A 24,062-nucleotide genomic window follows, 5' to 3' on the forward strand; every position below is an offset into this window, starting at 1 on the left:
ATTTTGGGTGATGGGTACACAACACAATCAACAGTTCAAATGCCACAGATATGTTCACCTGAAACCTATATACTCTTGTTTTGTTTTGTTTTGTTTTTTTCTTTCATTTTTCTGAAGCTGGAAACAGGGAGAGACAGTCAGACAGACTCCCGCATGCGCCCGACCGGGATCCACCCGGCACGCCCACCAGGGGCGACGCTCTGCCCACCAGGGGGCGATGCTCTGCCCATCCTGGGCGTCGCCATGTTGCGACCAGAGCCACTCTAGCGCCTGAGGCAGAGGCCACAGAGCCATCCCCAGCGCCCGGGCCATCTTTGCTCCAATGGAGCCTTGGCTGCGGGAGGGGAAGAGAGAGACAGAGAGGAAAGCGCGGCGGAGGGGTGGAGAAGCAAATGGGCGCTTCTCCTATGTGCCCTGGCCGGGAATCGAACCCGGGTCCTCCGCACGCTAGGCCGACGCTCTACCGCTGAGCCAACCGGCCAGGGCTGAAACCTATATACTCTTTTTTTTCTTCTTTTCTTCTTTTCCCAAGGGAGAGGGGGGGAGACAGTCTCCCACATGTACCCTGACCGAGATCCACCTGATGACCCCTATCTGGGGTTGATGCTCTGCCCATCTGGGGCCATGCCCGCAAGTAAGCTATTTTTAGTGCCTGAGGCGAAGGCTCCACAAAGCCATCCTCAGCACCCAGGGCTGATGTGCTTGAATCAATTGGGCCATGGCTGTGGGAGAGGAAGAGAGAGAGAAAGAGAGAGAGAGAAAGAGAGAAAGGGTAGGGGGAGGGTGGAGAAGTAGACAGTCGCTTCTTCTTTGTGCCCTGAACTGGAATCAAACCTGGGCCATCCATATGCTGGGCTGATGCTCTACCACTGAGATAACCAGCCAGGGCCAAAACCTATGTACTCCTATTGATCAATGTAACCTCATTAAATTCAATTAAAAGAACAGAAGAAAAAAATTTTAAGAAAAAAATAAACAAGAAATGTCTGTCCCAGTGCAAGGAGATATAAAGAGAGTGGATCCAGACACCTGACTTCATCACCCTGGGCAAGTAATAATTTCTGAAGTCACAGTTTCCTATACCATAAAGTGAGAAAATAATCATTTCACTTACCTCGTAGGGTTTCAAGGTTTAAATGAGGTACTATATCCATCAAAGTGATGTGCAAACTACAAAGCAATGTGTACATGAGAAGAATTATCATTCTTCTCACGAAGGGGGAACTGTTGAAAAGTCTCCCCCAGCCCAGCCCTGCCTGGTATCATACACTTTCACTAGTGTCCTGATGTTTCTCTTTATCCTATTATTTTCCATGTTCCAGGCTAGCTGAGGGGCAGCCTCACATACATATTCTTCTCCCACAGATCGTGTATAATTAGAAAACAAATCATACAACAGAGTGGCTGGATTTCTTTCTTCTCCCTGGGCATGATGGCTAGTTTTTCTTTGCACAGTTGGCTTAAGTCACATCCTTCGAGTGACTCACTTTTTTTTTTTTTGTATTTTTCTGAAGCTGGAAACGGGGAGAGACAGTCAGACAGACTCCCGCATGCGCCCGACCGGGATCCACCCGGCACGCCCACCAGGGGCGACGCTCTGCCCACCAGGGGGCGATGCTTTGCCCCTCTGGGGCGTCGCTCTGCCGTGACCAGAGCCACTCTAGCGCCTGGGGCAGAGGCCAAGGAGCCATCCCCAGTGCCCGGGCCATCTTTGCTCCAATGGAGCCTTGGCTGCGGGAGGGGAAGAGAGAGACAGAGAGAAAGGAGGGGGTGGGGGTGCAGAAGCAAATGGGCACTTCTCCTGTGTGCCCTGGCCGGGAATCGAACCCGGGTCCCCCGCACGCCAGGCTGACGCTCTTATCGCTGAGCCAACCGGCCAGGGCCGAGTGACTCACTTTTTAGAGGTGGACTACAGGCAACTGAGAGAAGAAAGTAATGGTCCTGGAAAAGCCTTGTAGACACAGCCAGTGCAAAGCAAGATGGTGGTTTCAGATTGATAGATGGACAAGGAGGCTTAAAGGTACACTGATGGATTTTTCACTTACAGCTCCTGCCAGCCTCACACGGACAGGAAAACCAGTACATAATCTACCCGATCTTGAGGAGACTAGGAATGTGACAGAAGAGATGGCCACTTCAGGAGATTCTTGTGGTCGTTACCTTTGCTGCGTAACTCCACATTTCAATCCGATCATTGAGGCGTTTCTTGCACTCAGGTTGTAGCCTCACCCGCTTATCCTCCAGGGCCTCCATGAGGCAGGACATTTCTGTGAAGGAAAGGGACAAGACGAATCTGAAACCACACAGAACAGAAGTTTTGGTAAGGTTGGCAGAAGGGTACCTAACCACTAGAAACTTCAGATTTATTGGACAAAGTAAACTCATTCTAGGAGATGTGACCCAAGATCTAACATGGAGAATAATGATACTTCATTTCCAAGATGGACTGTCCAAAGTCTCTCCTAAAGATCTCTCTTATTTTTACAGGGCATGCATTGCACAGAAACAGCTTTACACCTGTCCAGGTTCTATTCATGTAGAACCTGTTTACTGGGCCCAAAGTGGCCGCTGGAGAAGCAGATGAAGCTGTTCTAGACTGGACAAGGTGGGGCAGAGGTCCATGATGATGGCTTCACTTATGCATCCCTGATACTTCAATGTCATGGCTAGGTCAGTTCAAATTGCAGGATTATTCCAAAGTTTCTTTTGCCACAAAGGCCTAGTCCCAGCATCAACCAGGCTCCCAGAGGATGTTGTCTGTAGTTGAGCTGCAGTTACAGAACAGAGGGAGTCTTTGCTTCTCCCAAGATAGTTCAGACAGGGTCAGGGTGAACACAGTGACTTACGACGCCCTCGGCCAGGGGTGATGGCTGCACAGTGGTGTTTAATGTCCAGGGCACAAGCTGTATGAAGAACTGGGTCCACAAAGATGTCTGCTTTGCTTTCCTTCAGCATGTTTAACACTTCCTAGGAAGGGAAGAGTGTTGCAGAGAAAAATTTTATAGAGAAAATACATTAAATCTGTTGTTGGCAAATACTTTAGGTATAAACAAAAAGTAGAGAAGGCTGAGGGTTAACAACAGAGCCTACTCTGAGACAGACAGCAATGTTGTAATGATGCAAAGAGTGCATTTTTTTTTGTATTGTTCTGAAGTGAAGCAGGGAGGCAGACAGACACCCACCATGCGCCTGACCAGGATTCACCCAGCATGCTGACTAGGGGGTGATGCTCTGCCCATCTGGGGCATTGCGCCATTGTAACCAGAGCCATTCTAGCACCTGAGGCGGAGGCCATGGAGCCATCCTCAGCGCCCGGGCAAACTTTGCTCCAATGGAGCCTTGGCTGCGGGAGGGGAAGAGAGAGTCAGAGAGGAAGGAGAGGTGGAGGGGTGGAGAAGCAGATGGGCACTTCTCCTGTGTGTCCTGGCTGGGAATCGAACCCAGGACTTCCACACACTGGGCTGATGCTCTATTGCTGAGCCAACCAGCCAGGGCCAAAGAATGCAGATTTTTAGAATCCAATTTAATTCAATAAACACACTTGGAGATCTAGTGAATGCAAAGCTGTTTGCCAAGCAAAGCAGGAGATTTTAAGATTGGAATTGGGGTTTTGACATTCTGGTAGACCATACTATTAAATATTAAATGTTAGTTATTCATTATGGTGTAATAGTTATTTTGTTACTTTAAGAAGTAAGAAAATGGCCTGACCAGGCAGTGGCGCAGCAGATAAAGCGTCAGACTGGGATGTGGAGGACCCACTTTCAAGACTCCAAGGTCGCCAGCTTGAGCGCAGGCTCATCTGGTTTGAGCAAGGCTCTCGAGCTTGAGCCCAAGGTCACTGGCTTGAGCAAGGGGTCACTCAGTCTGCTGTAGCCCCCCCCCCCCCCCCGTCAAGGTACATATGAGAAAGCAATCAATGAACAACTAAAGTGCCGCAACTAGTAATTCATGCTTATCTCTCTCCCTTCCTGTCTGTCTGTCCCTATCTGTCCCTTTCTTTGTTGCTATCACACACAAAAAGAATCAGCACACAATATTTACAATGACTCAACAATGACATCACCAAAACACTTCAAAAAAAGATAAAACGTTTTAAAAAAAAGATCAATTATTTCATTTAAAAATTTGCAAGATAATGTATGCTTAGCAGTCATATTTAGATAAATGCTTTTATATGATGTTTCTGAAATGAATTAAATTTTGTTTCATTGATTTTTATGAATTCAATATACTTACTGATATATTGAAATTGACATTTTGCTTTGGCATTTCACTCAGAGTGCCCTTTAAAATGATCTAGTCATGAAAATGAGACATTCACAAATAATTAGTACACGTGAAAGACTAAGTTATAGGCCATTAATGGTCAAGAACCAAATTAAAGTTTGGTAAGAGGGAAGAACATAGTGTGCTGGGAAGGAAGATTTAGATTTTATAACTAAGAAGTGCAGACTATAGCATTAAAAGGAAAAAGAAAAAGAGAGAAAAGCCAGTGGAGGAAAATGGTGATCAATGGTGATTACCTTTTTACACATTTCTGTTTTGATTTTGAGCAGGTTAACTTTGAGGCACTCCTCTACTTGACCTGTCTGCTCCTGGGCTGCTGCTTCCTCGGCACACAGACTGGAGATCTGTTCAGGAGACACAAAGAAACAAGGCACCCTGCTCTCACCGGAAAACTTGTCTCTGAAACGTGTAGATTTGGTGGTCCTCCCACACATGTGCCTGGGGCTCTTCTCAGACAGATTCTTGGAGGATTTCACTCCCCTCCCTCCAGAATGAAACACCAAGCTCTGTTTTCCTTCACAAGGACTGGTACACAGAGTCAAAAACCAGTCAATGCATGCATCTGTATGCCATCAACCCTGAGGCCTGAGACAGACTGTCCTAGGACTGGTCAAGGACTAGAATCAAGGACTACTCCCTGATTCCACAAAAGGAAAAGGAAGGTTATATAGCCAAGTGAAATACTAAAAGCAAATAATTGACATTTACAGAGTTTCAGGGCCAACCCAGACTCACAACTTAGAAACACACACACACACCCACACCCACACAGGGGTCCTGAAACACAGCCTGCAGCATTGACTAAAAAACTGAATTTTCAAAAAAAAAACCCAAAAAAAGAAAACTGAATTTTCTTTGGATAGCTTTGAGTAATCTTTTTTTGAGGTACTTTTAGCTATGATTCACTAAAATTCACATATATTGAACAAGGTTCTCCACATGGCCTTTCTAACTAGGAAGTCAACAGGCACTTCTTAAGAGTTATTACAAGAGCACTTCTATCTTTCTGACAAGTCTTGAAGTATTCTGGTTGACCATAAGAATAAGGAGAAGGGAAGAACAAACTATGTATAGATCGATTCAATAATAGAATGCTATTGTTTAATAGAGAAAATGGAATCAACACAATATAGTGACAGGACTAGTGGCAAGTCTAATTCAGTGTCACAGAGAACCAGGAACTCAGACAATAGAGAGCCTAAAAGATGAGGCTTCAACTAACCATGAAGTTAGGACTCAGGCAAATAGAGTAAAGAAGTTTTCTCAAAAAATACTTCTCTGACCAGCTCTGTTAACAACCAGTGTCATACCCAAATCCTACCTCATCTGAGCAGTGTAGCTGGAGCTGAGGATCAAGTCGGTAATCTAGGGCAGACTCCTGGATAATAATCCGGATCTGGTCTTCACAGTCAGAAGACAGGCGCTACACGTGACAAAGAAATAATATGTCAGCCTGTTAGACAACCACAGCTTTTTATCTGACTTGGGGAAGGTCTTGTGAAAGTAGAGGTGGGACCTTTCAAAGAGAACCACTGCCAGGAATAGAGGTGGCTCCACAAATATATCTCTGTGGAGATCCCAGCCAATTTACCTGATCAGCATATCTCAGCTTGAGGCAAGAGATGACTTGACCTTCTAGCTCCGAATCCTCCTTGGCCTTAGTCAGGATACCGTGACAGAACTTAGGAATGTCAGCCTTACAGGCTTTCCTTAACACAGGGTTTAAGCGGTAATCTAGAGCAGAAAGTAGTAAAACCATGACAAAATATTCCAACAGAATTCACGAATTTTTAGAGACCCATCTTCCAAAAAGTGGCATAGTATATTAATGACTATAAATAAACCACTGATTTGTTTATTCAGTAAATGTTTACTGAGCTCTCACTTAGTTGTTATTAGAACTATAAATCAGGAATCCTTCTACATTGCAGCAGTTCTGTAGGGCCTTAGACTGCTATTCTAAGCAGTCCTCACAAAAAACAATCAGATATCAACAATCTTCCCCATACCAGCTATTTTTAAAAACCCTGAGAACAGAATATGCAACTCACCTGGCTCATTAAGGTACAAGGTCTTGCAACTCAGAGATAAAATTTGTCTATTCTAAAATGGATTACCCAAATATGCATCTGCCATATACAGGAAGTTTTATTAATCTCTAGACTTTTCAAGAAATATAGCCCTGATTTCTTTTTTTTTTTTTTCTTCTGAAGCTGGAAACGGGGAGAGACAGTCAGACTCCCGCATGCGCCCGACCGGGATCCACCCGGCATGCCCACCAGGGGCCACGCTCTGCCCACCAGGGGGCGATGCTCTGCCCCTCCGGGGCGTCGCTCCGCCATGACCAGAGACACTCTAGCACCTGGGGCAGAGGCCAAGGAGCCATCCCCAGCGCCTGGGCCATCTTTGCTCCAATGGAGCCTTGGCTGCGGGAGGGGAAGAGAGAGACAGAGAGGAAGGAGGGGGTGGGGGTGGAGAAGCAAATGGGTGCTTCTCCTGTGTGCCCTGGCTGGGAATCGAACCCGGGTCCCCCGCATGCCAGGCCGACGCTCTACCGCTGAGCCAACTGGCCAGGGCCAGCCCTGATTTCTTTTGTATGCCTTTCAACGGCAGCTTTCCATTTTTTCAGCCTCTTTTTCTTCTTTTTATTTTTAACGTTTATTTTATTGATTTTAGAGGAAGTGAGAGACGGAGAGAGAGGCAGGAACATTTATCTGTTCCTGTATGTGCCCTGACTGGCAATTGAAACAGCAACCTCTGCATTTGGGACGATGCTCTAACCAACCAAACTCTCTGGCCAGGGCCAGCCTCTTCTTTCCCATGGCTTTCGTTCTGTTCCTCTGGATACTATTCAAGGAAGGAGTAAATCATTTTGCTTACATTCAGGCTCTCCATTAAAATTCAGAAACAACAGAGCTTCTACAGTTTAATTAGGCAAGGATATGCCCACTCAATTCCACTGAAGTGTGGGACCAGGAAATCCAAGCCAAGACATTACCTGTGTTCTGGGTGATCTGGCGCTTGGTTATCATCTGTTTGCATTTGGGATCCATCAGTTCGCTGTTTTTATTTTGCTTCAAGCACTGCAACATGGTTTTGGAATCTGCTTCTGGACAGAATCTCTGCAAAATCAAAGTTTTACAAAAACAGCTATTCAAACACTGCAATTAACACCATTTATATCACCTATATCACTCAGACATCTACTGAGAAGCTTACCACAGAAGCAGCCTGAACATATCACCTGGTATAAGAAATGGCTTAGCCTGAATAAGCACTCAGCCTCCAGTTCCCATTCTTTACTCATTCTCTACTGTGGTTCTCACCTTTCTTTCTCTCACCTCTGTGTTTCCTACTTTGCACTGGATTGATTTCTTACCTTCATGGCTGTTACATTACATGGCATCTCAAGAGCTTAAACATTAAGCATGAATATAACAACTGTACCATGTGGCCAAATATCTACCCAATTCCAATGGGAAACTCAGGACTTACCCACTAACCAATGCGGACAGGAATGTGTAGAAAGGGTTATTTCTTATCTACAGAGCTAGTCTCTATACACTTGTTAGTGTCCTTGAAGTCAGAGCCTCATCTGGATAAGTAAAAACCCCATCTCTACCTGTTAATTACAGTCTACTGACATCTGAAATGGGTGTGGATTGCTGAACGATTTATATAAAAGTTATCAAAATCTTATAGTTCTCGCAAATCATAGCCTGATATTTCCTCTATTACAGAGGACTGAATTCTACCAGGCCCAGCTAGAAACTTCTAACTTCGACAATTATCTCTGTTATCTATTTGAAAGGATGAAAAGAAGCATTTATTTTACAGGGAAGCTGAAATAAGGAGATAGAACCTTAAGCTGAATCTCTCTGTATATATGGACAGATCCAGGAACTGACACTAGGTGATTCCAGTACATGGCAGAGAATGTTCTCTGGAGAAGTAAACAAAGCAAAAAACCTGTGGATGGAGAAGCCTTCTTGATTGTGGTGGATGAATGAGCAGGACATCTGATAGTAGCTTTCTCAGTATACTACCACGAATCACCCCCAAAACCAACCATTTATTCATTGGGCCTCTTATTACTTGTGGCTCAGGTCAAAGAAAGGCCAGTTATCTCAGCTCGAGGGTCTCACTATTGAGCATCAGAACTGCCTGGACAGCCTGCTAAACCAGACTGCTCCACTCCCAGAGCCTCTGATTCAGTAGATCTGGGGGGGGGGGGGGGGGGGGGGGCAGGAAGCTGTCTATTTCCCAGGTGATGCTGACACTGCTGGTCTAGGCAATCAGACTTTGAGAACCCAGCTTTGGACCCCTTACCTTTATCATCTGCTTGCAGACTCTCATGAGCGTATAATCTAATTCTGGGTCCATCATCTCTGTCTCCTGCAGCTTAAAAACTTTCTGGTGGCAACGGTTACTTAGCTGCTTCTTGTTTTCTTTCAGACATTCAATAATCTAGGGCGTAAGAATTATGGTCAGGTTAAGGGGTGTATCCAAAATTGATAATCCACATATTTTTTTTTTTTTTTCCATTTTTCTGAAGCTGGAAACAGGGAGAGACAGTCAGACAGACTCCTGCATGCGCCCGACCGGGATCCACCCGGCACGCCCACCAGGGGGCGACGCTCTGCCCACCAGGGGGCGATGCTCTGCCCATCCTGGGCGTCGCCATATTGCGACCAGAGCCACTCTAGCGCCTGGGGCAGAGGCCACAGAGCCATCCCCAGCGCCCGGGCCATCTTTGCTCCAATGGAGCCTTGGCTGCGGGAGGGGAAGAGAGAGACAGAGAGGAAAGCGCGGCGGAGGGGTGGAGAAGCAAATGGGCGCTTCTCCTGTGTGCCCTGGCCGGGAATCGAACCCGGGTCCTCCGCACGCTAGGCCGACGCTCTACCGCTGAGCCAACCGGCCAGGGCCGATAATCCACATATTTTGACTAAAGTATTCAGATCTTGTGCATCCCTATTTTTCTATCCAAGTACCTTTCATTTCTAATTCCTAGGTAATAGAAATCAGGATTTCCTTATCAAGAAGAATTATATTTATAGATTTACAACTTCATAGCTAATAGCAAACCAAACTGCATAAAAATAATGGATGAATGGCAGGCTGCACTGGACTCTAAATGGAAGGAAACCCACTCAGGATTCCTGGTTTCTTTTGCCTTCTAGAGCTGTCCCTTGTCAAGATTCCTCCTGGAGCACACATGAGGCTGACTTTCCCTGGAGCAACAACCCTGACAAGACAGCAAGCACAAGCGAGGAGGTTCAGTTCAACTCACCACTTACCACACAAGAATACAGTATTAGATGCCAGTTATGAATTAGACCCAGTCCTTACCCCTCATAGGGCAAACTCATAAAAACAAACAACTACAATAAAAAAGATGAGTGGATAAACATAAAAGCATAAAGCACCACAGGATGGGTTTTTTTCTTTCTCTCTTTTTTTTTTTTTTGTATTTTTCTGAAGCTGGAAATGGGGAGGCAGTCAGACTCCCGCATGCGCCCGACCGGGATCCACCCGGCACAACCACCAGGGGGCGATGCTCTGCCCATCCGGGGCGTCGCCATGTTGCGACCAGAGCCACTCTAGCACCTGAGGCAGAGGCCATAGAGCCATCCCCAGCGCCCGGGCCATCTTTGCTCCAATGGAGCCTTGGCTCTTGGCTGCGGGAGGGGATGAGAGAGACAGAGAGGAAGGAGAGGGGGAGGGGTGGAGAAGCAGATGGGTGCTTCTTCTGTGTGCCCTGGCCGGGAACTGAACCCAGGACTTCTGCACACCAGGCCGACGCTCTACCACTGAGCCAACCGGCCAGGGCCGGATGGGTTTTATGACAGTGAATTAAGTCCATCCTGGAATCTCCCCATTCCCCTGTCATCTGTAAACGATATAGAAAGGAGGCAGAAGGCAAGCTGCCTGCAGTGGCCACAGCTGTAGCACAAAGTCAGGAGACTGCTAGGAAATCCTTAAAGCACAACCAAGAATCATCAAATAAGCAAGGGAAAAGGTAACAGAGTAATTAAAACATGTTTTTTTTTTTGTATTTTTCTGAAGCTGGAAACGGGGAGAGACAGTCAGACAGACTCCCGCATGCGCCCGACCGGGATCCACCCGGCACGCCCACCAGGGGCTACGCTCTGCCCACCAGGGGGCAATGCTCTGCCCCTCCTGGGCGTCGCTCTGCCGCGACTAGAGCCACTCTAGCGCCTGGGGCAGAGGCCAAGGAGCCATTCCCAGCACCCGGGCCATCTCCGCTCCAATGGAGCTTTGGCTGCGGGAGGGGAAGAGAGAGACAGAGAGGAAGGAGGGGGTGGGGGTGGAGAAGCAAATGGGCGCCTCTCCTATGTGCCCTGGCCGGGAATCGAACCCGGGTCCCCCGCACGCCAGGCCGATGCTCTACCGCTGAGCCAACCGGCCAGGGCCTAAAACATCTTATTTAATATCCTCAGAACAACACAGAAGAAAATAGTAAGAATTAAGAAGAGGTTATGAAAAGAATCAATTACAGATCTTGGGAATGAACACTGCAGAATGACATGCATTCTGAGATGGAAAGAGCCAACCAGAATAAAGAAATTTTAAAAACCACACCTAATTATATCACAGGGAAATTCCATATTATTAAAGAGGAACTCAGATATAGATGAACCACATAGAAATGAGAATCAGATTGACTTTACACATCAGCAATAGTAGAGACAAGACAACGAAACCCTTATCTCAAAGAAAAGCTCCATGGCAATGCCCTGAGCTAAAAGAGGTAGCCGAGTCACTGGGAGAACACTAAAAAAAAACATTTGTTTGCATTTCATTCCTGATGATTCTGGGTAGGACCCTGTTCCATGTATTTTTAAAAAAGTGTCCTAGGTGAGCCCTGGCCAGGTAGCTCCAGTTGGTTAGAGTGTTGTTCCAATACACCAAAGGTTGTAGGTTCGATCTCCAGTCAAGGCACATATAAGAATCAACCAATGAGTACATAAATAAGTATAACAACAAATCGATGTCTCTCTCTCTCTAAAAAAACTCAATTAAAAAAAACCTTGAAAAAAAGTTTTCTAGCCTGGCCTGTGGTGGTGCAGTGGGTAAAGCATCAACCTAGAACGCTGAGGCTACCAGTTCAAAACCTCGAGCTTGCCCAGTCAAGGCGCATACAAGAAGCAACTACTATGAGTTAATGCTTCCTGCTCCTCCCCCACCTTCTCTCTCTCCTCTCTCTAAAATCAATCAATAAAAATCTTTTAAAAAATAGTTTCCTAGGTGATTCTTGTGGGGTTTTTTTTGTATTTTTCCGAAGCTGGAAACGGGGAGGCAGTCAGACAGACTCCTGCATGCGCCTGACCAGGATCTACCCAGCATACCCACCAGGAGGCGATGCTCTGCCCATCTGGGGCGTTGCTCTGTTGCAACCAGAGCTACTCTAGCAACTCTAGCACCTGAGGCAGAAGCCACAGAGCCATCCTCAGTGCCTGGGCCAACTTTGCTCCAATGGAGCCTTGGCTGCAGGAGGGGAAGAGAGAGAGAGAGGAAGGAGAGGGGGAGGGGTGGAGAAGCAGATGGGCGCTTCTCCTGTGTGCCCTGGCTGGGAATCGAACCTGGGACTCCTGCACACCAGGCTGACGCTCTACCACTGAGCCAAACGGCCAGGGTCTTTTGTGCTATCTTTAATTAAGAACAATGCAATAGCTGCCAGGCCTGTGGTGGCACAGTGAATAAAACGTCGACCTGGAATGCTGAGGTCACTGGTTCAAAACCCCAGGGTTGCCTAGTCAAGGCACATACGAGAAGCAACTACTTATACTACGAGCTGATACTTCCCACTCTTCCCCCTCTTTCTTTCTATCCTCTCTCTAAAATCAATAAATAAAATCTTTAAAAAAATAAAAAAGAACTGCAATGGTAACACAGTGAGTGAATAATTAATTATGGAGGTGCAGAGTATTGGGAAAGCTATAGTAAAGAGGAGGCATTTGTAGGATTATTAAGAGGCTATTAGGCAAACAAGGTAACCTGAAAGAGGAAAGAGAATAAAGAGGAGACAAAGAGAAACTTTTGGAAAAGTCTGACTGCAGCTTGTGAAGGGATGATTAGGCTTAGATAGGATGTGATGAGGCCTATCCCACCAGAGAACACCACCTTCACATTACTTTCACAGTTAAAAAATAACACAAAGTTACCTGAGCATTGCCATACTGCACAGAGGAACAGTAGTTCTTAATGTCACTCTTGCAGGCTTCATACAGATCTGGTTCCAGACGGATGTCCTCTGTCTGCATGAGGGAACCAGCACAGTAAAGGGAGGTTACTCTGAACTGGAGATGTCAAAGGTTCTATATACTTATTTGTTGACTGGCTCTTGTTTATAACCACAACTTCTACACAGAGAAGTGGCAGGAACAGGGGTTTAGTTTCAGTTCTGCCACTAACTAGCTACATGGCCTTGGGCTTTCTTTGCCCAAATAAATGCTACATTTATACTAACCTCCCCCACAGAACTGCTGTGAGATGATCTAATACGATGTGGAAATCACTTTAGAAAGTTAAAACCTTTATATACATGTAGGATTCTTCGTTTATTATAATTATTTTACCGAAAGAGCTAGGTTGAAAGCTAGGAACCCAAAGTCCCAATTACATGAGACATTTAGGCCAGCTCCACTTAAACATAGTTATCACTGAATCACTACCACTATATGTGAAAATCTGGTAATTCAACTTTTGTGATATTAATGGTGTTTGTTCATTACTAGTTTTTGCTTAGACTGAGGTAAAATAAGTATGATTCACAACATAAACAAATTAAAAATATTTTTAGCTGTTTCCTTAACATAGTTTGGGCTTAACCACAAAAGCAAAGCAAGAATTTTTCTCTAACAGTGCACACTGGGGGGACTTCCATTTTACCCCAGTGATCAGTCAGCCCATCAGGGCATGGCACAGCTTGGCATAGCATAGCACACCCCAGGTGACAGCGGTTGGCCAGAGAGTAGACACAGACCTCCAATCAACACAATCAGATTGAAGGGAAAGGCCTTTGTTTCACGCTGGGGGAGATATCTCTTGTTTATTTCCCTGCTGTAGATGAATTCTGGAGCAGGTGGCCCAGGTGTCACAGGCAGCTGACATGAGGGAAACAAGCCTCATGACAAAGCTGGTACAAGGACAGGAGAAAGGGAGAGACCCTTGAACCTTGAGGACGTTACTGATGCAACGATCGCACTGCATGCTTACAGCTTTGTCTTACTCTGGACTTCAGTTACACGCAGTAAAAAAACACTTTATCGTTCAAAAAGAAAAGTAAAACAAGCTGTCATGTGGTAATATTTTAGCACACGGTTCCAAGTCTTAACCATCACAACAGTGGCTAAAATCTTTCAATTCGCCCTCGCCCCTCTCCCAACTCTCGATCTCCTGCCCGGTGGTTTTGGGGACTGGAGGCTGTGGTATGAGGCATTACCATCTCCAGCTCCTCCACCCGCAGCTGCTTGCGGCACTTCAGGGACACCCTGTGCTCTTTGGCTTCCTGTAGAGTATCGTTGCGCACGGTGGTGCTCAGGCAGATCACCACGTCCACCCTGCCAAAGAAAGGAGAAGGCCTGAGATGGGCTGGAGCCACAGAAGGGCAGACAGCTGAGAGCTGAGCCAGGCCAGGGGCAACACCACCTCCCAGAACGCATGTCCCCCTTTCCCACCTTTCTGAGTGCCTTTCATGTAAGCCTCACTGTGTTTTTAGAGCCCTAAAAGTAGCAATTTGTATACATCATAAAAGCCAGGAGGCCACAGTCCAAATGCTGACTATATTCCTGACTGGCAGGGAGGCCAGAGAGGAAACATGCATGCCAGGGCAGTTCAACTCTTGTTTTGTTAAAAACATGTGACCAGAGAGGAATGCTGCTCTTAACTCTGGACTGTGACTCTGATGTACTGTGAAACTCATTCCTGAAGTACAGAAACCTGAGCAAAATGGGAATGTGGTTTATATGGGAGGTAGTGTGTTCTAGAAACGTGATTTTGCTAAGAGTGGTCTACATGGAAGGATCTGTGTAGCCATGCTATACAAGTTCACCACTTTCCTCATTAAGATGTCATTCTTAGCCCTGGCGGTTGGCCCAGCAGTAGAAAGTCGGCCTGGTGTGTGGAAGTTCCAGGTTCGATTCCCGGTCAGGGCACACACGAGAAGCGCCCATCTGCTTCTCCACCCTTCTCCTCCTCCTTTCTCTCTGTCTCTTCTTCCCCTCCCGCAGCCAAGGCTCCATGGGGGCAAAGTTGGTCTGGGCACTGAGGATGGCTCCATGGCCTCTGCCTCAGGTGCCAGAAGGGCTCTGGTTGCCACAGAGCAATGCCCCAGATGGGCAGAGCATCGCCCCTTGGTGGGCATGCTGGGTGGATCCCGGTCAGACACATGTGGGAGTCTGACTGCCTCCCCGCTTCTAACTTGGGGTAAAGAAAAAAAAAATATATATATGTCATTCTTAATAAACAAAGTTTTTGTTTCTTTACTAGAGCTCTAACGCAGTAAAAGCCTCTGCTCCTTCCCTGAAGAGATAACATAATGGAATTAGGTCAGGAGGAAGCCAGCTAACCTCTTATAGCCACACTGCAATTCGTTCCTCTAAGTACACAATCTGTATCTGCTTCATGAGTTACAGAGCCTGCACTGGAAAAATTAAAAATGCTCCTTTAACCTCCAGGCTTCCATATCACAACTACAACCACCACCAGGTGTGGCTCTCAGCAGCTTTAATGATGACGTCCAGTCAATGCAAGTGTCGGGCCACAGTTCCAAAGGAGTGTGTAGGAGGCCTGGGCTGTCAGACAGTGGGAGACCTACTGACATCTTGGATATTCATTCAGTAGCTAAGAGGGATTTTTAGAGAAGCAGAACAAATCAATTAAGTTCTACGTACTTCTTCTTTATGTTGGGGCAAAGTTTTAACACGTCCTCTTTGCAGGCCATTTTAAACTTGTAAGAGAACCGAAAATCCTTCATCTGCACCTAAAAACAATGGTGAAGAAAATCAGAAGCTCTGTGGCAAGTTCTAACAAGCAGCACTGGGTGACATTGTGTTCGTCTAGTTTGCAGGAGCCAGCTTTCCAGGCTCTGCACAACTGGCCCTCCTGTCCCCCCACAGGCATCACAAACTGCTAACCTCCCCGCTGCTCCCCTGCTACCCGTGCACCAGTTCCCTGCCACTCCCATCACAGACAGCCCGTTCCCTCGGCCAAAAGGACCCTTCCCCTAGATCTTCCCAGTTCCCTGCCATCACAGACAGCCCGTTCCCTCGGCCAAAAGGACCCTTCCCCCAGATCTTCCCAGTTCCCTGCCACTCCCATCACAGACAGCCCGTTCCCTCAGCCAAAAGGACCCTTCCCCCAGGTCTTCCCAGTTCCCTGCCACTCCCATCACAGACAGCCCGTTCCCTCGGCCAAAGGACCCTTCCCCCAGGTCTTCCCAGTTTTCTGTCACTTCCATCACAGACAGCCTGTTCCCTCGGCCAAAAGGACCCTTCCCCCAGGTCTTCCCAGTTTTCTGTCACTTCCTTGGCATTTCTATTCAAGTACCTCCTTCTGAAGTCCCTTGTCTCCCTCACCCTCCAGTCCTTACACTGTGTTATTTTTCTCCATAGGCTCACCTGAGACTAAATATATCTACTTGTAAAAGTGTTTTGTGTCTTTCTCTTACTAAAGCATTGTCGAAAAGGGCTTGTTCCGCCGCTGTGTCCTGGTGCCCGTACTCCCAAGGCTCCGAGTCCAATTGTTAAAGGCTATATGCCCTAGAAGAGGGCAATTTTACCCAGATGCCTGGATTTCATCCTCCCAGGAAGGAAATGCTTGCTTTACCACTTCCTTTAGACATATGGTAACAATGACAAGTATGATTTAACTTTCTTATTCAAATGTCAGAACTGGGTAGTATGACTTTTAAAAAAAGGCTTAAAATCCAGTGTATTGATACCTATTTGGGTTGCTGCAATGAACAGTAATCCAAAACAGCATATCTCACTGATACCGTTAAAGGAAAGGCTAAAATACCTATAAAAGCAAACGATGTGACTGAAGCAGGAAATGCCTATTCACTTGTCCTATCCCAGTAGACTATATGCTCCCTAAGGTACAAACTATGTATTTATCACTGAATTTCCAGGAGTTTAACACAGTGCCTGACCACAGCAGATAAAAACCACATTTACTGAGAACTAACCAAAACAGGACATGTATTGAGAAAAAAAAAATTTTCACAGGAGGTGCTCTGATGTCCTAAAAGAGGAAGGGATTTAGTAACCATCCAAGCAGTCAAGACAAGAAGGCTCTGCCAGGTGTTACTGACCAGTTGGAAGTGGGTGACTCCAATGGCACACTTCTCATTCATGTCCTTCTGGTGTTTGTTTTGTATCAGACACTCCATCAGGTCCCCAGAGTCTATCTGGTTATCTGCCACATCCTGGAAAAGATAGTGCACATTTATACTTATCTGTAAACAATGAACAAATCTTGTACCCCAGTCTATGAAAAATGCAAACATGACTGATTCTAGAGCCTATGCAAACAAGGTAGGTATTAAATTATGTCAAAATAAGCCTGAGAGCCTGACCTGTGGTAGCACAGTGGATAAAGCGTCAACCTGGAAACACTGAGGTTGCTGGTTCAAAACCCTGGGCTTGCCTGGTCAAGGCACATATGGGAGTTGATGCTTTCTGCTCCTCCCCCCCCCCCTCTCTATAATGAATAAATAAAATCTTTAAAAAAAAATAAGCCTGAGAAATCACAAGGGACAAACATCTGGGGAAAGGACACAGCAAGCTGCCCTGCATGAAGCTCCAACAAGAACATATGATATATGCAGCCCTTTCACGCCTTTCCTTATATGATGTCAGCAGCAGGCTTTGCTTCCTGGCTGTCAGATCCTCACAGTCCCTGGGTGTGTTTTGCTCCCACAACTTAGGTAATTCAAGAAATGAATAAACCAATAAAGTAACAGAATTTGCTTAATATCCAGGTACAAGAACCCAGCTGGAAGGGAAGCTACTATTACTGGTAACAAATCCTACACTGATGTATTGGAAGCAACTCCACCATGTCAGTGGGCAGTTCCCAGGTCCCTCTTCCACGTAAAGCATGTCAACAGCTGCTGCTAAGCACATATCTGGGCACCTTCAAAAGATAATCAAATAAGGTTTCCCAGGACAGAGGCGTCCCTTATTGGTTTTGTTTACTTCTCAAAGTTAGCCACTCAGGAGTAATGTATGCTGAAGACAGAGATCTCCAACACACTGGAAGTCAGAGTCCTAGTAAATTTGGTTTCATTTCTAACTCTTGTTTCCCCAGACATCACTTACGTGGCAAAAGTTCTGAATTATGGGCTCGCAGGCTCTCATCAGCAAGGCTTCTATCTGAATATCCTGTAGAAGATTAAATATATTAATTCTGCCTTAGAAAGAACCAGGGGTGGGAAGAGGAGCAGTTTCTTTCTCTGAATCAGTCACATCTGATGGGCAAATAATCTGATATGTACATTTGGAGACTATTCTAGCCTTTACACTAGGTAGCCCCACCAGCAGAGACAGAACTGCACCTCCACTGTACTCGGAAAGGCTAGTTTCCTAGAAGTAGATGCAGTATTAAGAAGAGTGAGGAAAAAATAAACATTTAATAATAATACTAGAGTATATAAAGCCTTTCAAGTTTTGCCAAAAAGCTAAGTAGTTCAAAATGAAAACAGGGGTAGCTGACATCTAACTTTAGTTTATGAGCTCCTAAACCAGATCACTATCCTCGAACCAATGATAAACCTCTGCCTCTGGGGAACACACACCATACCTTTAAGCAGAGAGTAAGCCCTGGACAGCACTAGCTGCTGAAATAACACCTTCCTTTAAGGATTTACACCCCCAACATGTCCTCATAAGCCCACAGGACAATGTGAATGGAGAGGAGATGACAGAAGATGAAAGAAAGCAATAAGCTTTTGAAAAATAAAAAGCACACACAAAAAAGAAAAAGATAAAGAAGAAAAGAAAAAGACTTGCCAATTTTGACAATTCAAATAGTTCTAAAAGGCTTATGATGAAAAAAAAGCAATTCCCTGATTTCTGCCTCACAAGACAATTAAACATTTTCAGCTGCCTCCTCCCCAGTAATAATCCCTACATTTTAAATACTATGCCTATGCTGAAAAAAACCCAAACATTAAAAATAAATAAATGCTATGCCTATGCTTATGAGGTTTTTAATGCCATTATACATATTTTAATGGGTTTCAGGATGGAACAGGGATAAACACATTTGTTTAATCTTCAATGTGTAACTAACTATAAGTCCCAGGCTTTTATTTTATCAAACACAAACATTAACAAATGACCTAACTGAAAGAGCTAATGATAACAGGAATGCTTAGACTCTTCCTGAATGTGATTAAGAGATTTAAAGTATAGCCTCTATCTTTTCTTTTTTTTTTGTATTTTTCCGAAGTTAGAAGCGGGGAGGCAGTCAGACGCCTGCATGCTCCGGACCAAGATCCACCCAGCATGCCCACCAGGGGGCAATGCTCTGTCCCTCTGGGGCGTTGCTCTGTTGTGGCCGGAAACATTCTAGCACCTGAGGCAGAACCCATAGAGCCATCCTCAGTGCCTGGGCCAATTTTGCTCCAATGGAGCCTTGGCTGCAGGACAGGAAGAGAGAGAGAGAGAAGAAGGAGAGAGGGAAGGGTGGAGAAGCAGATGGGTGCTTCTCCTGTGTGCTCTGGCTGGGAATCGAACCAGGAACTTCCACACGCTGGGCCGACGCTCTACCTCTGAGCCAACTGGCCAGGGCCTCTATCTTTTCTTAAAGTGGAAAAAAATGATTGGTCTAATGACTGTGACAAATCTAATTTACAAGGTAAACCAAAGGGCTAACTATAGAGTGTTTTTCTGGAGAAATGAGAAAAGGGGTTCAGGAAGCATCACAATATTCTTTATAAAGCAAACAGAGAATCTGACGAGATTTCTTCTGTTTTCCAGAGAATCTGTACTCTCAAGAGAAACAGGACCAAGGAGAAAGGAAAATCTGCTGACAGGGCACTCTCCTACGAGCTGCAAACTGCTTACCTCAGATTCTAACTCGGTGAGGTTGCCGACTATATCTCTGCACTCTACAGCCAAGTCATCAAGATGGTCCTGGAGGCACTCAAGCTCCTGCAAACAAAAAGGCAATCCCTTGCGGTTTGTCAATTACATAAATGATCAAGGGAAGCTGAGATATCAGTAATAGACAGCATCAGTCTATTACTATTTCTCTTAGAATTTTAGAGGTGTTTAAGTATAACAGCTCATTTTCCTAAAGCACACCGATAGCTGTTTCTCAGCAAAGGGCTCCGTTAAAGGACCACGCTTAACTTACTATTCTGCAAGAATCTGTTTTGAAATTAGAATGGGAAGGGAGGAGAATGGCCATGGGAATTATACAACCTAAAGGAAAATGCATACTTTTGGGAGTAAAATAAATGGCTAAGGGAAAATCACCATTCATGGAATCCTGTCCTAAGTTTAACTTCACTGGGATGAGCTGCAACATGGGGCAACTTTCTCAGTGTTCCTTTACAGGGGGCACAAAAGGAACCTGTTTCCTGGGATTCTGTATGGCCACATTCCTTGTTTCATTAGACAGAGGCAGCAGAAAGCACAACAAGAGGTATTTTCTAACAATAAACTTGATAGAGCTGGAATAGGCCTGGGGAGCAGACTGCTAAAAATTATATTCCCAGGTTTAACAGAAATGTGTAAGCAGCCATTGCTTCTTAAAAATGTCCAACTCCTGTACATCTGACTTTTCAATAGTTGAATCCCAGAGAGTGTTTTGGAGTGGTACAAATGGAACCTGGAAACCTAGGTTCATGCCTTGCTAGTATCAATGGGCTTTAAACAAGTAGCTACTCCTCACTACTTGGTTTCCTGCATGAAAATAGAAGATAAGCTACCTTCCCACTTAATTTGATAGAATGCAGTAATGTACCATTTTTTTTAAAAACTAGGAACAAAACCCTAAGGAACCACTCACAGCTTGCATATAATTCTTGAGGGTCACTTCTTCTTCGTACTTTCCTGTACGGAAGGCAGTTATAATGTAATGGAACAAATGCCTCGCTAGGATTAGACCTGTGTTTTAGGTAAGAAAGTCAATACACTTTACTTCTCTGAGCCTCAATTTTATCAATTACTAGATAGAAAAATCCCATTCCTGCTTAACTTGTAAAACAGTTGTAAGGCATGTGCACCATTCACGCACACCAGTATTTACATAAATATGCATGCATCTATATACTCTGCCTTCCCTCAAAAGGGCATAGTGTGGCTTATAAAAGTAAGAAAAGGAAAAAAAGGCAAGATAAAATAAATAAAAAATGAGCAAAAAGAGAGGAGAAAAAAGAGAAAAGAAAAGGAAATTATGTTAAAGAAAGTGGGATGGAGCAAGTAGTAAGAATGTAAAACGCCTACCATAAAATCTTATGTATTTGCTAGAGGTAGGCCATATTTCTTTTGGCTCTAGGCTTTTTAAGAGGCAACACAAAGAGGGAAACAATTATAAAATACAGTAACTATAATGTAAAAACAAACTACTCAAGAAAAGTACCATTTTTCCTGATTACATAGACAAAGCAGAAAATTTTCCTGAGGATTCTGTATAGAGAGAACATCAAATAATATAACAAACCATATAAACAAATATAGATTTTATGAGGGTTTGTACTCTGTACAAAACGTTAATCATGGATATTATTAATATCATGTCTACAAGGTAAATAGGCAGCTGTATCGCCTACCTGTCCAGTCTCTGTTTTTTCGCTGCACCATTTCCCCAGATCAATCAGGCATTTATCTTGGAGAGCAGGGTCCAGCTTAACGTCCATGGCACGTTGGTGTAGGATCCTTTGGACTTCAGCTCGGCACTCCCGTGAGAGCTACATAAGAACAAGCAAAGCACTCTACAGGTACCAAAACTGAAACCAGAGACACTTGATAATGTCAGGAAACTAACAAGTAACTCTATACTTTGAATCTCTTCCAGAATAAGAATTAAATCTTCTAGGAGGCTTCTAAAAACCCACCTCTCTTGGAATGAGATTATACATTTAGCCTATTCTACTATATGAAACAACATCCTTTTTCCAGAGTATCTTGATAAAAAGGAAACTAAATTTGTTCAAGATTAGGTTAGAGAGTTTTTGTTTAGCAAAATCAATCTGCTATTACTTCAGGAATGCAGAGTAGAATGCTGGGTCCAATTCAGGAGAGAATATACATGGGTCAGGAGAACTGAGTTCAAATTTACCTAAACTCAGAACAAGCAGGCAACAACAGAAGCAACAGTTATCATGAGTCAGGACCAGACTTTTCTAGATGAGTTAGAAAAAATTAGCGGAGGGTAAAACAGATGAAAACTAATATTTTTGGAAGGGTTGTAAGAAAGCCGTCGTTGACAGGTAGAGGGTCCCTCTTCCTCAAAGGGCCCACACACCTGGGGAGGGGGAGAAAGGTGGGGAGGGGTTTCTTTTTAGAGACATGGAAATGTTTTAGAAGTAGGCAGATGTGATGGTTGCACAACTTTGTCAATGTAAGAAATACCATTGTTTTTCTCTTTAAAATGGTTCGTTTTATGTCATATGAATTTCACCTCAATTTTTTTTTTTTTTTACAGAGACAGAGAGAAAGTCAGAGAGAGGGATAGACAGGAACAGATAGAAACAGAGAGATGAGAAGCATCAATCATTAGTTCTTCATTGCGTGTTGCAACACTTTAGTTGTTCATTGATTGCTTTCTCATATGTGCCTTGACCGCGGGCCTTCAGCAGACCGAGTAACCCCTTGCTCGAGCCAGTGACCTTGGGCTCAAGCCGGTGAGCTTTTTGCTCAAACCAGATGAGCTCACGCTCAAGCTGGCGACCTCGGGGTCTCGAACTTGGGTCTTCCGCATCCCAGTCCGACACTCTATCCACTGTGCCACCGCCTGGTCAGGCCATCTCAATTTTTAAAGAATATTAAAAGAAAAATACAGCATACCAGATTCCAACCCTTTCTTCATTTATAAGGCAAGGAACTTCCTACTATAGTGGCTATAAGATGCCAGCTCCTGTGATTAATGATGAGCTCATTATATGAATAAAAAAGTAACAAATTCCCATATTTTCTTATATAGCAGTATAGAAACTGGGTTAAGACTGCAGTAACTGAAGTATAACATTTATTTCTGAGTCTCCTCATTCTGAACACTAAACTTAGTCAGACTTTTGTATTAAACTTAGAAGGGGTATTAGTTAACATGCATGTGAAATAACACCACCTCAATTTTCTGTAACAAATGCAGGACTAAAATGCAGTCGAGACCTCAGAAGGTTTAAAAAAGCCATCACGGAGAGTAAGCAGCACGTCAGTGTGACACCAGATGGCATTAAATATTGCTTGAGAGCTAAGTTCACACAAATATCCCAACAACAGGTGGCCATCAGGGCAGACAAATACCAGAGATTGGGGCATGGAGGTTTCTGCCCCAACCAGTGTGCTGTGAGACAGGCCTATTAATATAGGCATTATGTGCTCTGATGCCAAGAGCAGAAGACTAAAAACCATTTGTATCGTGGCTAAGAGCTTCTAATGGATCATTAAAGCTAAATAAAGTGAGGGCAGCAGAATTTAATTGTTTATTTGTGATTTAGATTTTGGTAATTTAAAGAAAAAAATGGAAATGCCCTTACTTTGTTTAAAAACAAAAAATCAGACAGAAAGAAGCTGGTAGAACAACTCACTGAATGAAGAAGTTTCTATTGTAGTAGTGCAGCAACCCTTACCCACCCAATACTCTAAAAAAGTTTTCCTAGGATGACAGAAATCAACAATATATAGCAAACTAATTAAAAAACAAGTGACGATCAGACGAAATGAAGTCAACAGTGACGCATACCCTCCTGCCCTGTTCCTCAGTGCGGTAGGCATGTCTATACAAGCAAGAGAACACAGCTCCAGGAGGCATCAGTTCACTGGTTTCATTCCAACCGTGGGTGTGGCAAAGACGTGATGCATCTCCCTGGCACTTGCGGTATAAGACAGGGTCCAGCCTATAAAGTTAAGAGTTAAAAGATAACCACTCTTTACTGTACCTTTACTTCTAACACATGCTAAAGGTTTTTACAATGTGCTTGTGTACTCATTAATAATCACCTCCAGGTTAGTGGAGACAGTAGGTAAGCAAAAGTATATTCCTCAATCTGTCCTTCATGAACACATAGTGGTCAATCTGCAGAAGTATTTTAACCTTAGTATAGAAGGTTTAAATTCTACCTCAAAGAGATTATCTTAGCTATGTAAGGTACATATTTCACTAACAGGCTCAATACTCTAACATGCCCTGGCTGAAATGAGAAAATAAGGGTTGTAGCTACCAGCAGGCAAGTCACAATTTTTTACTCAAAGTATAAATGAAGTTCAATCCTACCTGACATACTAGATTCAGTAAGATCAGGAAATGGCAAGGTAAACAGAATCTCTCATTCAACTTCCTTTCTAGTAAAACTGTTCCTCTTTTTTTCCCATGCAAGATAAGGCCATTATCATTTTAGTTGACCTGAATATGCTTATCAATTTCAAAATCTTGACATTTAACTTTGACTCTGGAAACAGTGGTTTAATCAATGAGCCTGCTGCTTCTCTGAATCAAGACCAATGGATGCTAATTCTGTCCACATCATAAAGTCAACTTTGGGGAAGGGCTACTTAATGTGAGGAGTAAGGCTA

The 24,062-nt window shown here is 44.4% G+C and overlaps 1 protein-coding gene across 2 annotated transcripts in view; it reads right to left on the minus strand.

The window, feature by feature from the left end:
* The window catches only part of GLG1 (golgi glycoprotein 1), a 160,196-nt gene that overhangs the window by 15,779 nt on the left and 120,355 nt on the right, over window positions 1–24,062 (minus strand). For both annotated transcript variants that reach the window (XM_066349412.1, XM_066349413.1), the window contains exons 11-25: window positions 23,233–23,386; window positions 21,098–21,235; window positions 19,386–19,472; window positions 17,637–17,699; window positions 16,628–16,741; window positions 15,207–15,295; window positions 13,757–13,874; window positions 12,477–12,569; window positions 8,620–8,757; window positions 7,289–7,412; window positions 5,882–6,024; window positions 5,612–5,713; window positions 4,527–4,634; window positions 2,847–2,967; window positions 2,161–2,267 (exon numbers count right to left, since the gene is read on the minus strand). In XM_066349412.1, the coding sequence (XP_066205509.1) occupies window positions 2,161–2,267; window positions 2,847–2,967; window positions 4,527–4,634; window positions 5,612–5,713; window positions 5,882–6,024; window positions 7,289–7,412; window positions 8,620–8,757; window positions 12,477–12,569; window positions 13,757–13,874; window positions 15,207–15,295; window positions 16,628–16,741; window positions 17,637–17,699; window positions 19,386–19,472; window positions 21,098–21,235; window positions 23,233–23,386 (1,699 nt within the window). The remainder of the gene's footprint in view (window positions 1–2,160; window positions 2,268–2,846; window positions 2,968–4,526; window positions 4,635–5,611; window positions 5,714–5,881; window positions 6,025–7,288; window positions 7,413–8,619; window positions 8,758–12,476; window positions 12,570–13,756; window positions 13,875–15,206; window positions 15,296–16,627; window positions 16,742–17,636; window positions 17,700–19,385; window positions 19,473–21,097; window positions 21,236–23,232; window positions 23,387–24,062) is intronic.

This window comes from Saccopteryx leptura, chromosome 9, assembly GCF_036850995.1.
Source record: "Saccopteryx leptura isolate mSacLep1 chromosome 9, mSacLep1_pri_phased_curated, whole genome shotgun sequence".
In the NCBI taxonomy this organism is placed as follows: domain Eukaryota; kingdom Metazoa; phylum Chordata; class Mammalia; order Chiroptera; family Emballonuridae; genus Saccopteryx; species Saccopteryx leptura.